Here is a 16,254-nt window from a genome sequence, read left to right as displayed (position 1 = left end):
GGTTGGACATTACCTCACTCTGAATGCTTTCTGGGGGGAGAAACGAGCGAGTAATTAGCTGATTAGAGGCCCGTCACACCAGCCAGCCTCCAGCCAATCCCAGCACACACCGGCCTGCAAGGGGGGGGGGGGGGGGGGCAGGCACAGGCACAGGCACAGGCAAATCTCATGCAGGGAGACGCATGCTTCTTCTTGAAGTTAGTGTTAAACACCAGGACGGACGCAATGTTGCTGAGTGACATGTGCAGGTGCAATTCAGATCTGGAGGAATGAACACGCAAACGTCAGTAATTTAGTCATACTATAAAATAATGCTGTAATGCTTACTTTTCATAACTAGGCTGTAACTTGTTTTGACTTTTTTTTTTTTTGAGAAGATAAAGAGAACGTATGAGATTGTGACGCACGGCTCAGGTGCGCACCACCAAATCTTTTTTTAAAAGACTGCTGTTCTCCTAAGTGAAGTTGTCATGGAGAAATCCAAAAACTTCCGAATTGACGCCCTGCTCGCTGACGAGACCCACCGGGTGAGCCGAGATCTCTCCCCGGGTCTGAGCAGCGACAGTCCCGCAGGCAGCCCGGTGTCCTGCCGCCGCGCTGACACACCTTCTCCGCGGGCCGCACAACTTCAAGGACTACTTCACAAACCGGGTCTCCTTAATCTTCCGCATCCAGGACTGGCTTCAATTCCCGGCATGTATCCTGCACCCATGTACCCTTTATCCGCGTTGGGTGGCCAGCACCCCGCGTTCGCCTACACCGGTTTCACACACACCTACCCGGACCACCTGAAGGTGGCTGCCATGGCGGGCTCTCTTCCCCTTGAGCACTGGATCCGCGCCGGGATCATGATGCCAAGGCTGCCAGATTACAGCAGTAAGTATATGATCTATTCAAGTTATTTAAAAGGTAAAAAAGTATCCAGACATAAAAAGTCAAGGGATAAACTAATTGAGAGAAACCCAGTTGAGAAAATATTGGGGTTTTTTTCTAATTCACTGACAGACCCAAATCAGTCCATCATTTGCCGTTTTGCGTTCATCAGGTCTGTACAGTTTTGTATCACATGGCTTCACCTGAAGAACCGTCAAGATGCTTAAACGAATTCAAAACTAACACTGTCAAATTAAATTGTTTCAATTGTTGACTAAACTTGAGTCATGTTCCGTTTAAATTAATCATTTTAATATATCATAACCCACATATTGTAGTTAACATAAAAGGCCTAATTAATAATCCTATATTAATCCTTTTTTTTGCTCAGGCCTATTTATTGTTTATTGTGTTTTCGTTTTCACATGAATCAATTAAGTAGCTCTATTTAAATAATTACGTATTATCAAGTCTACTTCAAATGATTCCTCTTTAAGATTCCAAATGTTTTAAGTAAAAAAAAATGATAATGTCTGAGATCAGATACAGAGGTGCCTGTCCTAATTTAATTTAGCTACTTATACTTAAGAATATTTTTTGTGAGGTGTGCTCTATATAATATTTAATTTTACTCAATAAACTAGATTTTCATATATTTTGTGGTAATAACAGCCCCACCTTGTCCTGTACAGTAGATTTAATCTGGCCTTTACTGCTCATCTGTGTGTCACATTTTAATTTTGGCCCATTTATTTCTCTATAAATGCCAAGCCGATGAAAATTGTCTTTGTGTGACGAAGAAACAATAAACAAACACCTAAAACGTTCTGTAGTTCATCAATAAAATCCCAAAAGCCTTCATTGAATTTTCATTAAGTTAATGGCATGCCTGTGTTTTTATGGCCTCTGCGCCCGCTTCTGCCGTGTCCCCCCATCAACAATAAACTGGAGTAAAGCTATTATAGTTAATGATGGCGAAAGAGTGCGGGCATATGTGTGCTGCTCCCACCCACAAAATTATATTGAACTTCCTATGTCCTTGGTATAATATATAAAAAAGACGGACAGCAGTTGCTTGCTAAATATTTAATTTAGGACTTTAAGAAAATGAATTTGTATTTGATTTATCAAAACTAAAATATTGAAAGATTATGTGTTAAATATACAACTCTCTGAAATAAAGAGAAGCCAGGAATCTATGAATCATTATTAAATGTAACCTTCCCACTCACAGACTCATACTGATGAATTTGCTCTTCCTCCTCCAGCCGGCCCTCAGGCAGGTCTCCTCGGGAAGTGCCGGAGACCCCGCACCGCCTTCACCAGTCAACAGTTGCTGGAGCTGGAGAACCAGTTCAAGCTCAACAAATACCTCTCAAGGCCCAAACGCTTTGAAGTGGCCACCTCACTTATGCTGACTGAAACACAGGTAAGAGACACCAGTGCACTTCACAAGACAACAGGTTCTGATTGAAGGAGATTTACAGTCCAAAGAAACAGAAAGGAGGCGAGAACTGAACATGTTTTACTAAACATAAGACATAATTGTCTTGTTCAGCTTTCAGACAGTCCCAAAGAGAAAATAAGCTGCAGCTTCAGAGCAGCAGCAGTACACTCATCCATCAGGATAACTGGGTTTTAAATCACTTCCATCACTGAGGGCAAGCACTTTTTTTAAAAAACATGAATGACATCCCGGAAAAAACATAAATGACACCTTAAAGTAAGCCATGAGTTCGCTAAAACCATAAATTAATAACAAGCATTTCATTATTATAGTTGCCATTGCACAAAGTAGAAGAGAAAAAGTGATAAACTGACCGATGATAACATGACATTCTGCAAAAGTTTAACAAAGAGGAGTTGATTTGAAAAAAAGGACAAATAGTCATGTAGATGTGCATTACTGAATATCTCCACTTTATGATGTCCAAAGCGAGTTTATCTTCACAAAGAAGTGAACAAAGACACTAGTGTATTTTGTTTCCTCTGCCTTTTATATGTTAGATTCAATTAATATGATATTTTAAGCTCTTTTTTTGTTGGATGTCACAACAAAGGGAGATCCAACATGCAGAGGAGAGTTTCTTATGCATTGTGGGAGTTCTGCAGTAGAGAAGTACATTTTGGGTCTTTAGTTTCAGTGGGAAAATTAAAGATAAAAATATGGTTTATAGATTTTTAAAAAAACTTATTGTTCACACATTTTTTAAATCAAAATAAACTGCCAGTTTTTTTAATTGTTTTTGTTCTAGAGCTGCAGATCTATTCAGACAAACTCTGGATGAAATATCCTAAGCTAAACCATCTTGTAAACACATTGTTCCCTCTGTTGTCCCTCCCCAGGTCAAGATCTGGTTTCAAAATCGCAGGATGAAATGGAAACGCAGCCGTAAGGCGAAGGAGCAGGCTGCCTCTGCTCCGTCCGAGGCACAGAGACTACGGAAAAAAACTACCACAGACAAATCAAATGAGAGCAGGCGAGCTGTGAATCAGGACGACAGAGGGATAGATCTTGACATGGAGGATGTAGAAGAGGAAGACGAAGAGGAGGACGAGGAAGAGGAGGAAGATGAGGAGGAAAGCCAACATGGTTTTCCTGTTGGGATGCCACGATCTACAGAGTTCTTGCAGCGCACCACTGATGTTAGCTACAATCCCCACAGCCCTTTCTCTGATGAGGAGCTGGAGGGGGTGTCAGTAGGAGGTGACAGGAAGATCGGGGCGGGACTGTGAACAGACATGAAGGAAACAGGTTTCACTGAAGAGACATTACACTGGGACATATCTCTGTTTTTGGTCAATGCAAGAGACTATTTCCAAATACACGCAAATGACACAAATATACTGTATAAACTGAATAAAATCATCTTTGAGTACTGTACGTTTCATAGCATGCCGGAGAAAAAAAGGTGCTCATTTCCTTCCTAAATGTAGCTGTTTCTAAGCCATCACCTTGTCAATTTGTCAATTTGCTCCATCCACTGAAAGCTGGAGCTCAGCCCAGTGAACACACATGACCACATGAATGAAGGATGCAAAGTGAACTTAAGTGCGTTCAGACAGCGTAAGAATGTACAGCCTCCACTGCATCATGAAGACATAAAAATAAGTTAAATGTACTCACTGAGGAAACCACACAAGCTCAGAAACATCGGCTGTTCCAGAGATTTTTTGGGACAAATACTTGGCTGACCATCTTCTGTATTACATTTAGTTTTGTGAATTTTCTGTGTAAATATTGATGGGTTTTTCTGTTCTTGATGGTGTTTATGAATGTGTTGTTGTCACTGACATGTAAATGAAAGTAATTTATTAGAATGGTTGCAAAGATGAATCATCCTTGTATTTATCTGAAATGTGTTTGTGGTGTAACTGTGAAATAAAAGAATTACAGGGAAAAAAGTAATAAGAAATGAAAAGGAATTTATTATTGATCAATGTTCTTGAGTATGTCGAGTCAAATGTTAATATAGAGGATGTAAAACAGTGGAGTGATAACAATATGGGAACAGCTGAGACATGAGGCCAATGCCAACTCTCCCCAAGGTCAAAGTTGGATGATGCTTTTGAAATGCGTCTAATGTAAGAGGAAGAAGAAGTCTACATAGCGGCGTTTTGAGCTGAATTCTGACATCACATTTCAAGTTTTTAGCACATATGTGTATCATGTTAATAAGTCTCAACTTCTGCTAAAGTAAAAGTGAGATGATCATCAAAGTCATTAGGATTTATCCTCTGGGATTCATAAATGCCAAAGCTTTACAAGGGTTAGTGGTCCTTCTTGATTTTAAGGGTTATAAGACAACTTAATATTTTTTTCAGTATTGTATTTGTTTCTGTGAAGAAAACTAAATAAATTATTATTTTAGGCATCTCAAAGAAATAGCATTAAAAGCCTCCTTAAAAATAATTTGCAGAACAGCTCTCTGTGTACTCATTAACATGCAAAAAAATAGATAGGAAAACATTATCTCTTCTGTTCACATCTCTTTCAACCGCTTCCTGTTTGTTCACTGCCACCGCGCTGCCTCTGGTAGCAAAGCAAAAGTCATTCCCAGTTCATCGTCTTATTTATCACCAAGGCGCTCAGATATTAATTACTCAAAGGAGTTTACTGATAGCCAAATAATTAAGTTAATGAAGAGGAAATAAAGCAATCAAAAGCCTGATGGTGATGTCACACAGGCCCATTTTAATTTCCAAGAGCAACAGCATGATGAGTGTGTGTAACTGCCGCGGGGCGTTTTAATGGCCACCCTTGTAAGGGTTGTGATTAAAGAGCAGATTGGAAGACATGCAGTGTGGTGTCATTTAGCCCATTTTCAGACCACAGTCACATATTTATATTGTGATTAAATGCACCCCCTAACTGGCTGGACATGCACTCACACACTACCCTCTTGTGAAGAAAAAAAACCCACAAAGCTCTACAGTGATTGGAAGTGCCTTTACACACTGATAGGACTTTTAGTGAAGACTTAACAGGCAGAAGTTGTGTATATTTTCAAGACAACAAGAAACAGACAAAAATCTAAACGTTATCATGTGAAAAGTAGATTTACAGAAAGGTGTTTATTTATGGGCAGGTTAATGCAAATATATTTGTGTAGCCCAAAATCTTCTTTAGAATATACAAAAGGCTTGAGAAAAAAGAAGAAAGAAATCTCAGGAAGTGCATCACAAAGACAGGTAAAGTAGCAACATTTATAAATGCTCCGGAGCTATTTGAGTTCAATAAACACATAGGAATGTAAGTGGCCTGAGATGCAGCAGCAACAAAAAACAGTTACATGTTTGACTTAAATGACTTTGAAAGAGTTTTCGTTGAACTTTTTAGAATTGATTTAATAGGGGTGAGTAGAATACACAATAAGCTTGCAGTCTGAACCTCCATCAAAGTGCAGTTTTTAATTTGGTTGATGAAAAATCATGGGAATCAATAGGAGCTTATTTAGATGTGTGACTTGTCGGCTGCATGACAAATACCCTCTGGCCTGTTTTATGACAAAGGCCCTTCTGACACAGTACAAAAAATCACAGCTAATTGATAAGGCAGTGCAGCAATATATGGAGGTCATTGATTCCGTTTTCTCCTAATTTAATCTGAATAAACCAGCCATGTTGATTAAAAATTCCCTGCGTAAATTACAGTTACTGCTGATAATGCTGTCAGTTTTCTCAAGAGCCAGCCCAACTAAAGTGCTGACGGCCTTCCTGCCTTTTTACCCGATAATGCCCAGTGAAGCCTGTGTCTTTCTATTAAAATGTTTCACTGTCTATTGAATCACTCAGCTCGCCCCTGAGATGTCAAACACATAGTGTTTACCAGAAACTCCCATTTTCATAGTTAGACGAATAAATAGACCTCTTTTTTGCTTTGTTGGATCATAAATCAGGCAACCCTTAAAAATATTTACACCCTGTAGTTTAATCAATCAGCAAAATGTCGGGCTCATTACGTAAATATGAACAGATTGTGCGATCTTTTAACGTAATCACACGTATTGGTGCAGGTTCCCCGGGCCCTGTCCTGTCACTTAACTAATGGCCGAGTAAAGGAGTGAGTGACGGGGCCCAATAAATTCACATCTGTCCGACTTAAAACGCTGTTCCAAAGCAGCAAAAATGCTCCGTTTTTCTGCCAATAAAGTTTATTGAAAAGGCGTGGCATGTAGCCTGTTCATGGGCGTCATTTATTGTTGCAGGAAATGTATGTTACAGGTGTTTTACCAATTACGGCCGACATAAGTGATGATGTGCACCCTGCTTGGTGACAAAGTAACCTTCAGTTGTGCTGATCAGCAACATTTGTTTAAGCTGCATCAACCAAAAATAAATCGCACATAAGGTTCGTTTTTATATTGCTTATCAATCAATAAATATGTAAATAAACAATGAATCTAGGCTTCTGATTAAGAGTTTATTTTGTATTTATCTATAGGTTTTCATAGCATAACTGTTAAATTATTATAAATAAATAGAAAATGCACGGAACTATGTAGGACTATAGATTCATTTATATATTTATCATAGCACAATAGTTACAGAGAAGAACATCAATAGCCAAGTTTAAGGCTGCGGCCAACAATGCTCATTAAATATGTAAAGAAGAGAAAAAGAGTAAGAAGATCACGCAAGTAAAACAAAATAATAATAATAACAACAACAATAATAATAATAATAATTACAATAATAATAATAAAAATAGACGATGTGCTGTGCACAGTAGCGTTGCACTATATATCATAAAGAAATAAAGGCTCAAACAAGGAGTGAGATCTTGCATACTATGTGCATGAACAAGGTCCATGACCGCCTTCTGGTGGCAAAATAAAAGAAGACACCGCGTCTAATCTAACTCATTTTAGACTGGGCTTCAACGCAATTTCTGCAAACTGTATTTTAATCTTCCTCAGTATGACCAAAAAACAATTATTTTAGTGGAGGGCAAAAAAACGATTATAGCAGCTTTGAAAGACAAATTCATAATTCGAGAGAAATAACTACAATTTTATATTAACTTGCTTAACTGAACTTGCAACGTAGCATATTTAGAAGAAGTATTTCTATATAATTCTATCACAAATAGCCTAAATTATATATACATTTCAGTTGTTGAGTCATCATAACGATACACTATGAGATGAAAATGCGCATTTTCTGCGCCGTGTAGCCCTTTTGGGTGCGCTTGTTTGTAATGGGCAGGCCGTCCTCAGCAGGGCGGGTCTCTGCAGTTTTGAAGCACATGAAAAGCGTGTAGATTTGTCTCGTCCTCCACAAAACTTATTTTTGTACAGTTGTTTTTGTTACACAGATTGTAGACTGAGCAGAAACCTTGTCTACACACATACACTGCAGACTAACACCGTGACTGTATCATGGCCTCCTCAGAGCTTGGTAAGACTTTCTTCTTAAAACTGAATAAATTAATAAGTTTTGATCTGCGACATGGAGGGTGCTAGCACTCCGGCTAACACACGCCAACGTGGTCAGCTTTATCTCGTTATAACATACTTGTACTCCTCTTTTGTGCATAATGCATTAAGATGTTCGTAAAGTCTCCTCTTCATCTGTCCTCGTAGCACTTTTGAGTGTGTCAGACAAAACTGGACTGGTGGACTTTGCCAAAAGGCTGGTGGCTGTTGGACTGTCTCTGGTCGCATCAGGGGGCACAGCCAAAGCCCTGCGAGATGCTGGTCTGGCTGTCAGGTGGGTACTCAAGTAGTCCTTAAAATAGTACATCTAGTGTGTGTTTTTCCCACATTCACTTAATCTATCAGATCGACCCTTCTGCAACCTGTGAATGCCTCTGCTGTGTGTTAGGGATGTGTCTGAGCTGACTGGACATCCAGAGATGCTGGGGGGCAGAGTGAAGACCCTTCACCCGGCTGTGCATGGAGGTATCCTGGCCAGGAAAACCCCCTCTGACACCGCAGACATGGAGAAGCTCGGCTACAGCCTGGTCAGGTGAGAGAAGCCCAGCAACGAAGTCTCAAACCTAAACTCACACTTCACTGACATTGTATTATTTGAAAATCGTCTCAGGTTTAAAATAACATAATGGATATATGTGGTTAGAAAAAGTAGTGTTAGAAACAATTCCTACAAAGCCCAGTTGAATCAAAGGGCATGCACGACCTGTGGCAGATCATAAGCTAATGTAATTAGAGTGAAGACTTGTGTTGTCTCATTAGGAAGCATGTGTAGTTGATTTATCCGCTGAGTAAATAGAAAAGTGCTGCTCCTGCTTTAAAGCTAGTCCTGTGACTCTTAATTTGATAACGACAGTTACTGTGATTAAATCAGACTTTACAGTTTTGGTATTTGGGGAATTTAACTACACATTTCATTAGACCTATCTAGCAAACACACAGAAATATCCACTTCTTTATCTTTAAAAGTTGGTGTGTGTGTGTGTGTGTGTGTGTGTGTGTGTGTGTATATATACATAGTGTTTAAATGTGATTAAAGAGGGGGAGGTTGAGTGAATCATCTGATTAGGATGAAAGAAGATCCTTGATCATTACTTTAACAGCAGTGATACAAGTATAACAAAGAAAATGTGTAGCAAGGAAACATGGACGACATCAATGTTTAAAAATGTACGTAAATGTAAAATGAATTCCCCCCCCCAGTTGTAACAATTATTTCATAGGCAGCACACAGAGACACACTTGAACGGAAATGAGAGCTAATCTTTTTCACTTACAACTAAGCCCATTTACTGTACCAAAATATTTAAAGGGAAAACTCTCAATTGGTTCATTCTTTGAGACCTTGAGCATGAAGACTCTTTTAAACTAGGATTACAATGAAGTGCAGTTATTAATTCATAGGTATTTTAATACAGTCATCTCCTATGTCTTTATGAATGTTCTACAGCTGCACAGTTTGAATGTTGCACATATGTGCACACTGATATCACTTAGTAGAACTGTCACCTTAATGGTAGTCTTGTCGTTTATAAAATGCATATGTTGCAGTAATGTATGCTTGTGTATTTTTGTGTTAATTTAACAGAATATGTATGACGTTAATTCTTTGTTTGGTCCTTTTTATAGAGTGGTGGTGTGCAACCTCTACCCCTTTGTGAAGACGGTCTCTAACCCGAGTGTGACCGTGGATGATGCTGTGGAGCAGATAGATATCGGTGAGTGTGCAGATGAGACTGAGTGCATGTAATACATTTCCCGAAGATAAGTATATCACTTTGCATTTAACACTTCAATATTTAGCATGTGCATTAACAAGTGTTTCTTTCCTCCCAGGTGGAGTTACTCTTTTAAGAGCTGCAGCAAAGAATCACGCTCGCGTCGCTATAGTGTGTGATCCTGCTGACTACTCACTGGTTGCCGAGGAGATGGAGAGTTCAGGAGACAAAGATACAACCCTGGAAACCCGCAGGACTCTGGCCCTAAAAGTAACAGCACTTTCTATCTTTTCCTGACATTTAAATGTAAGATACAGTATATGAACTAGGATATTTATGGGTAAGTTATCTGAGTGTAATTCAATGATTGCATATTTATTAACTTCTTTCCCAATAAAACTTAATGTCGGGGGCCTTTTTAAAAAGCGGTAATGTAAATTTACTTTAGGTCAAAGTCTGTAAATGTTGTAAAATCATTTGGGTCTTAACACTACTTGTGTATCGTTTTAGTCCTTTCATTAATCCAGTTAATCTCAATCAAAGCTTAATTCCAATTTTGGCAATTTACGCCATTTTATTGACCAAAATATGAATCGAGGAAATTATCAGCAGATCTTTTTTTTTTTTTTTTCAAATCCTTTTATTGAAAAATCAAGAGTAGCCACAATGACATATCAGCAAGGTTACATAAAATGTTTCACTCTTTTTTCTTTTTTAAAACACACAAAACAAAACACCGCCCACCCACTCCAACCCAAACAACAATAATAATGACACAAAACAAAACAAAAAGGTTTTAGTAACAGGTATTTCTAGATGACTACTCCTAAATAAAGTGAAAATACAAACAAATGAATAGGATCACCATGAGATAAAGCATGACTTCAGAGCTCTGCATGTCAGGCCAAGTATGTTATAGCGTGGGCCCAAGCCACAAGATTCCATTATCGACTACTTATAACTTGGTCAGTCAGTGTGCCGGGGAGTTCTCGAAGATTACTAAAGTATGACAAAAGAGGTTCCCAGACTGACCGAAATTTGTCTGAGCCTCTCATTGCAAATTTAATCTTCTCCAAATGTAAAATAGCATTACATCTTTCTGCCATTGTGCTGCAGTGGGTGGGATATTTGATTTCCAATTAAGTAATATTTGTCTCCGCGCAAGCAAAGAAACAAATGCTGTGATGTTGAGTTGCTTCTTAGTCATGCTTGTGTCGTCATTTGGTACACCAAATAATGCAATCATTGCACAAGGTTGTAAAGTAACCCCAAGGACATTAGACAGTACATCAAATATGGCAGACCAATACCCTGTTAGCCTATGGCAAGACCAAAACATATGTGTCAGGTCTGCCACACAGACATGACATCTGGCACAACTGCTATCAACATTTGGATAAAAGGAGGAAATTCTCGCTCTAATCCAATGCAGGCGATGTACTACCTTAAACTGAATTAGACCCAATCTTGCACAGGAGGTGCTATTATTCACCCTATGCAAAGCTTCAGACCAAATATCTTCTGAGATTTCAGTTCCAAGTTCCTTCTCCCAGCTAATTTTGATCCTGTCCAGCTTGGCATTGTCTATTGACATGATCATTGTGTAAGAGTGTGCTGTGAAACCCTTCAACCAAAAAGGAACATCCAAAATTAAATCTACAATGATTTATTAGGAAGGTTGGGAAACTGTGGGCTATGGGTCTTAGCAAATTGACGCGTTTGAAAGTAGCGATATAGGTCCTTTTGTTGGAGGTCATATTTAAGACGTAAATCATTGAAACTAAAAAAGGTCCCATCTACATATAAATCACTGAACCTCATGATCCCTTTTCTATGCCATGATGCAAATGTCTGATCCAATTTGGTTTCCCTCGCGTTGTTCTGCTTCCTAAATTGGGACCATATTTTAAGAGTGGAGATGACAACCCGGTTTGATGTGAACTGTAAAACCTTCACAGGAAGATTTGATGAAATCAGAGCACGGAGGGATGACGATATACATGACATGCCTTCCAGTTCACACCAGTCCGTATCTGGAGATTGAATCCAGTATGATATCTTGTGTACGTTTACTGCCCAGTAATAGCCTCTAAAGCTTGTCAGAGCCAACCTGCCTTCTGCTCTTGGTTGTTGGAGGAACTCCTTCCGAATTCTAGGGCACCGCCCACTCTATATAAATCCAGATATCATTTTATCAAGCTGACAGAAAAAAATGTTGGTAAGAAGAAACAGACATTGAAACAGAAATAAAAATCTAGGCAGAATGTTCATTTTAACACAGTTCACTCTGCCTGCTAACTTCAGATGTAAAATCTCACATCTTTGTAAATCTAGTTTAAGTTTAGAGATGAGTGGGGCAAAATTCCCACCAAAGAGGTTTTTAAATGAAGGAGTTATGTTAATACCCAAATATTTAAATCCCGACCTTGAGATATGAAATGGCAGAGCATCGTCTGGGATTTGCATAGCTAATTTATTCACAGGTAAACATTCACTTTTTGTTAAGTTTGTAGCCTGAGATCTGACCAAATGTATGCAACACTGAATTAATTCTATTGATACATTGCAGTGGATCTGATATATAAATCAACATATCATCTGCATATAAGGATAACTTAATTTCCATTCCCCATGTACTTATCCCAGGTATAGAGGGTGTTGATTTAAGTACCAGGGATAGTGGTTCAATTGCTAGTGTGAATAATAAAGGGCTCAGTGGGCAACCTTGTCTGGTACCTCTAGAAAAATGTTTGGAACGCAGATGATTTGTAACTACTGAGGCCCAAGGGGAAGAATAAAGAAGTTGGATCCACTTAGTAAACGTTTTACCAAAACCAAATTTCTTTAAAACAAAAAAGAGAAAATCCCATTCCACGCGGTCGAAAGCCTTCTCCACATCCAATGAAACCACAACATCAGCAGATAAATTGATGGGGAAGAAATCATTTAAAATAATCCCATTACAATCTTAAACCTGTTGATGCCCTTTTTTAAGTATAGCAACAATAACACATTGTAGAAAAATGTGAGAAAAGGAGCGTCCTAATCCGGAGCTCAACTTTAAAAAAGGTTTTCTTTAAAGTTAAAAAGGTCGTAAAATGTGTCTTGCTATTAGCCTCTCCTTCCTACTTCTACGTAAAACATCCATTCATCCCGCGATCACTGTTCAGACTTGTGGTGAATCTTGCTTTTGGCTCAATAATGAATGAGCAGGTTTAAAGTGATTGCGTTATAGTAACCTAACCCATCTATTCTGATGAAACATTGAGGTTTCTGAGGCAAAAATCAGATAAAGAAATGTTGATTTTAAATCAAAAGTATTGTATTAATTTTAGGTTGATGATGTTTGATGGTCAGTCAAAGTCCAGTCCAGTGAAGGATTTCTGTCTAAGTGTTGAAATGTGTGTTTACAGATTTTAACAGGAGGACATTGTAGTCCGAATGAACTTGTGGCTAAACGGATCAGTTTTTAAGATCACAAATCATTGCTTGTTTTGTTTTGCTTTGCTTTGGGATACCTAATATAAATGGTCTTAAAAAATATATCTGACTTTGAACTTAAATTCTTGGGATACAGTACACTGTAGATGCCTTAAGGAATATAACCCTGGTTTTGATTCACAACAGAAGATGATCTATTTATGTGTTCCTTTTTGTACATTTGGTTCATCAGTGTGTACTTGTTCTTTGTTCTTCAGGCCTTCACACACACAGCACAGTATGACGAAGCCATATCTGACTACTTTCGTGGACAGTACAGCCGTGGTGTTTCACAGTTGCCTCTGCGCTACGGCATGAACCCCCACCAAGCCCCCGCCCAGCTCTACACCCTGCACCCAGCTCTCCCTCTCAAAGGTAAAGAGCCCCCCTCCCAATCACAGTCATATTGGAATGTTTCTCATAAAAGGAGTAATTTTACATTTGGGAAATGCTTACTGGTTGAGAACAAGATGAGAAGATACTATGCTTTAATACTATACAATGTCGTTTTTATAAGGTTCTATTTTTTTGCATACTGTGAATTTTTGAACGGAAATCTGTGGATGTCCCTATCTGAAATTTGCAAAACCTGCAGTTGATAAAATGGCCACTTGAAGCTGGCCTTTAAAAGGGAGTCCGTCTCCATAGACAACAATAAAAAAATAAAAACGTTTTGGTCTCTATAGCTAATTTCATGCAAATTTATGCAAGACGAGAATGAGTGTAAATTGCATATAAAGCATGCAGTGATTTTGGAAGTAGTGTCCTTTCAATATTGCTGACTGCCTTAAATACTAGAAACTACTGATCTAAAGTAACATATTTCTAGCTCTGGCCTTTTACATGTATTTTATACTGATGTTTTTACAACATGCACTTTCCTTATTAAAAAAATAAGAATAACAGTCAAAAAAGTGCTGCATTATTAGTTTGGAAGAGAGAGTGTTCATTTAGTGACATGAGGTATTTTTTGAAATGTTGATTAAAATTCAATACCAACTAAAAACAACCCAGCCTTGACATCAATCATTTTTCCCCCTCTCAGTGGTAAACGGTTCCCCCGGCTTCATCAACCTGTGTGATGCTCTGAACGCCTGGCAGCTGGTCAGAGAGTTAAAGGGCGCCCTCGGCATGGCTGCTGCCACCTCTTTCAAACATGTCAGCCCTGCTGGTAAAAAAGACACGCACCTTCATTCTTCAGGGTATAAATAGGGAGGTGGAATTGAGTTCCTTATATGAAAATGGCTTTCTTCATGTTTCTTATGAAGGCGCTGCCGTGGGAGTTCCTCTGAGTGAGGAGGAAGCCAAGGTGTGCATGGTGCACGACATGCTAAAGGATCTCTCCCCGCTGGCAACAGCCTACGCTCGGGCGAGGGGCTCCGACAGAATGTCCTCTTTTGGAGACTTCATCGCTGTGTCCGATGTTTGTGATGTTCCCACTGCCAAGATTATATCAAGAGAGGTAAAATAATGTGTAAAAACACAGATCGAAAAGAATCATTTGATTTTAGCTGTAACATTGCTTTGATGATTCCTTTTGTGTGCTCTCAGGTGTCTGACGGTATCATCGCTCCTGGTTATGATGAGGAGGCCCTCAAGATCCTTTCCAAAAAGAAGAATGGCAACTACTGTGTGCTTCAGGTGAGAGGGTTTGATCATACTTTTTTTGTTTGAATAAAGATCATTAGAAAGAGAGTTAAGGTTTAACGGGTAAATTAAGGTAAATGTTCTAATTGACAATGTGTGTTTTAATCCCAGATGGATCCAGAATATGAGCCGGATGAGGCGGAGGTCAGAGTGCTGTTTGGTCTTTATCTCAAACAGAAGAGGAATGGAGCGAAGATCGATAAGGAGCTCTTCAGCAACATTGTTTCCAAGGGCTCGGTGAGTCACTCTGTGTTTACGTCCTTAATTTGGCCCTTATATATATTTGTATTGTTTGCACAATCTCATCCAAGTGTTTAACTTTTTGAAGCTCTCAGAGGAAGCTGTGCGTGACCTGGCCGTGGCCACCATCGCTGTTAAGTACACTCAGTCCAACTCTGTCTGCTACGCTAAAGATGGACAGGTAAGAACAGGCAGACAAAGGGAGGACAGAGGACAACGGATGAGACAAACATTTTTTCTCTAATGTTTTCTCTGTGTTTTACAGGTTGTTGGTATTGGAGCAGGGCAGCAGTCCCGTATCCACTGCACCCGTCTGGCAGGTGACAAAGCTGATAACTGGTGGCTGAGACACCACCCTCGGGTCCTAAACATGAAGTTTCGCAGCGGTGTGAAGCGAGCGGAGATTGCCAACGCAATCGACCAGTATGTCAGCGACACCATTGGAGAGGTAAGTGGGTAACAATGGGCAACAAACCCTTATAAGATAAAGCCGTAGTGAAGTTGTACTGTAGTTTTCTTACTGTCAGTTGTGTAAGAATAGCCATTCGATGTATTTGCAGCACACACAGTGGACATGTAAAGTTTGAGACATTGAGAGTAATTGAAATGTCCGGTATTGTGTGTTTACAGGGACCAGACTTGGACGTTTGGAAGTCGAAGTTTGAAGAGGTGCCTGAGCCTCTGTCAGAGTCTGAGAAGAAGAACTGGATCTGCTCCCTGCAGGCCGTGGCTGTCAGCTCTGACGCCTTCTTCCCCTTCAGAGATAACATAGATCGTGCCAAACGGGTAAATATGACACGTTTCAAGGCAGGGTTGGTTGCACATTGTTAAGAAATTGCATGGGAATGGCCTCCCGACACCTGTTTTAAGTCTTACCTTGTGGGTACACGATTGACTTTGAAAATATATCTTTACTAACATTACTTCTGTGTTTTTGTGTGTGTGTATATGTGTAGAGTGGTGTTGGGTACATCGCAGCTCCAGCAGGATCTGCTGCTGATCAGGTTGTGATTGACGCCTGTAACGAGCAGGGCATTGCTCTGGTGCACACCAACCTGCGGCTCTTCCACCACTGAGCACGTCAGCACTTCTTAATGTGCTCATCAATCTCAACGGTTACGCATTATTGGAGTCAACATCTTTTCCTTACATTGTTGTTCCTTAAAAACATTCCACAGTCACAATGCACTGTTTTGTAACACATTAAATGCATTCCTTACTTTTGATTCTAACATAGAGTTACAGTGTACATGTTCATTCTAGGTCAATAATGTTTCATTGTGTAATAAACTATTAATGACAATTCATGAGTATTATGTGTTTTTTGCTCAAATTACTACATATCTCAAAAACCATACTGG

The 16,254-nt window shown here is 39.4% G+C and overlaps 2 protein-coding genes across 2 annotated transcripts; both read left to right on the top strand.

The window, feature by feature from the left end:
- Window positions 1-209: 209 nt before the first annotated feature.
- Window positions 210-4,295, top strand: mnx2b (motor neuron and pancreas homeobox 2b). The gene is made up of 3 exons (XM_063880929.1): window positions 210-876; window positions 2,142-2,302; window positions 3,220-4,295. The coding sequence occupies exons 1-3, from the start codon at window positions 471-473 to the stop codon at window positions 3,607-3,609; spliced, it is 957 nt and encodes a 318-aa protein (XP_063736999.1). The 5' UTR covers window positions 210-470; the 3' UTR covers window positions 3,610-4,295.
- Window positions 4,296-7,600: 3,305 nt separating this feature from the next.
- atic (5-aminoimidazole-4-carboxamide ribonucleotide formyltransferase/IMP cyclohydrolase) lies at window positions 7,601-16,196 on the top strand. Its single transcript, XM_063881026.1, has 14 exons — window positions 7,601-7,773; window positions 7,959-8,085; window positions 8,200-8,343; window positions 9,438-9,526; window positions 9,645-9,796; window positions 13,225-13,381; window positions 14,052-14,177; window positions 14,275-14,468; window positions 14,558-14,647; window positions 14,765-14,890; window positions 14,982-15,074; window positions 15,159-15,341; window positions 15,524-15,679; window positions 15,850-16,196. The coding sequence occupies exons 1-14, from the start codon at window positions 7,755-7,757 to the stop codon at window positions 15,967-15,969; spliced, it is 1,776 nt and encodes a 591-aa protein (XP_063737096.1). The 5' UTR covers window positions 7,601-7,754; the 3' UTR covers window positions 15,970-16,196.
- The last annotated feature ends 58 nt before the right edge of the window (window positions 16,197-16,254 follow it).

The sequence above is a fragment of the Eleginops maclovinus genome, chromosome 4 (genome assembly GCF_036324505.1).
Source record: "Eleginops maclovinus isolate JMC-PN-2008 ecotype Puerto Natales chromosome 4, JC_Emac_rtc_rv5, whole genome shotgun sequence".
NCBI lineage: Eukaryota > Metazoa > Chordata > Actinopteri > Perciformes > Eleginopidae > Eleginops > Eleginops maclovinus.
The sequence above is the reverse complement of the archived record's forward strand: the minus strand, read 5'-3'. Positions and strand labels throughout refer to the sequence as shown.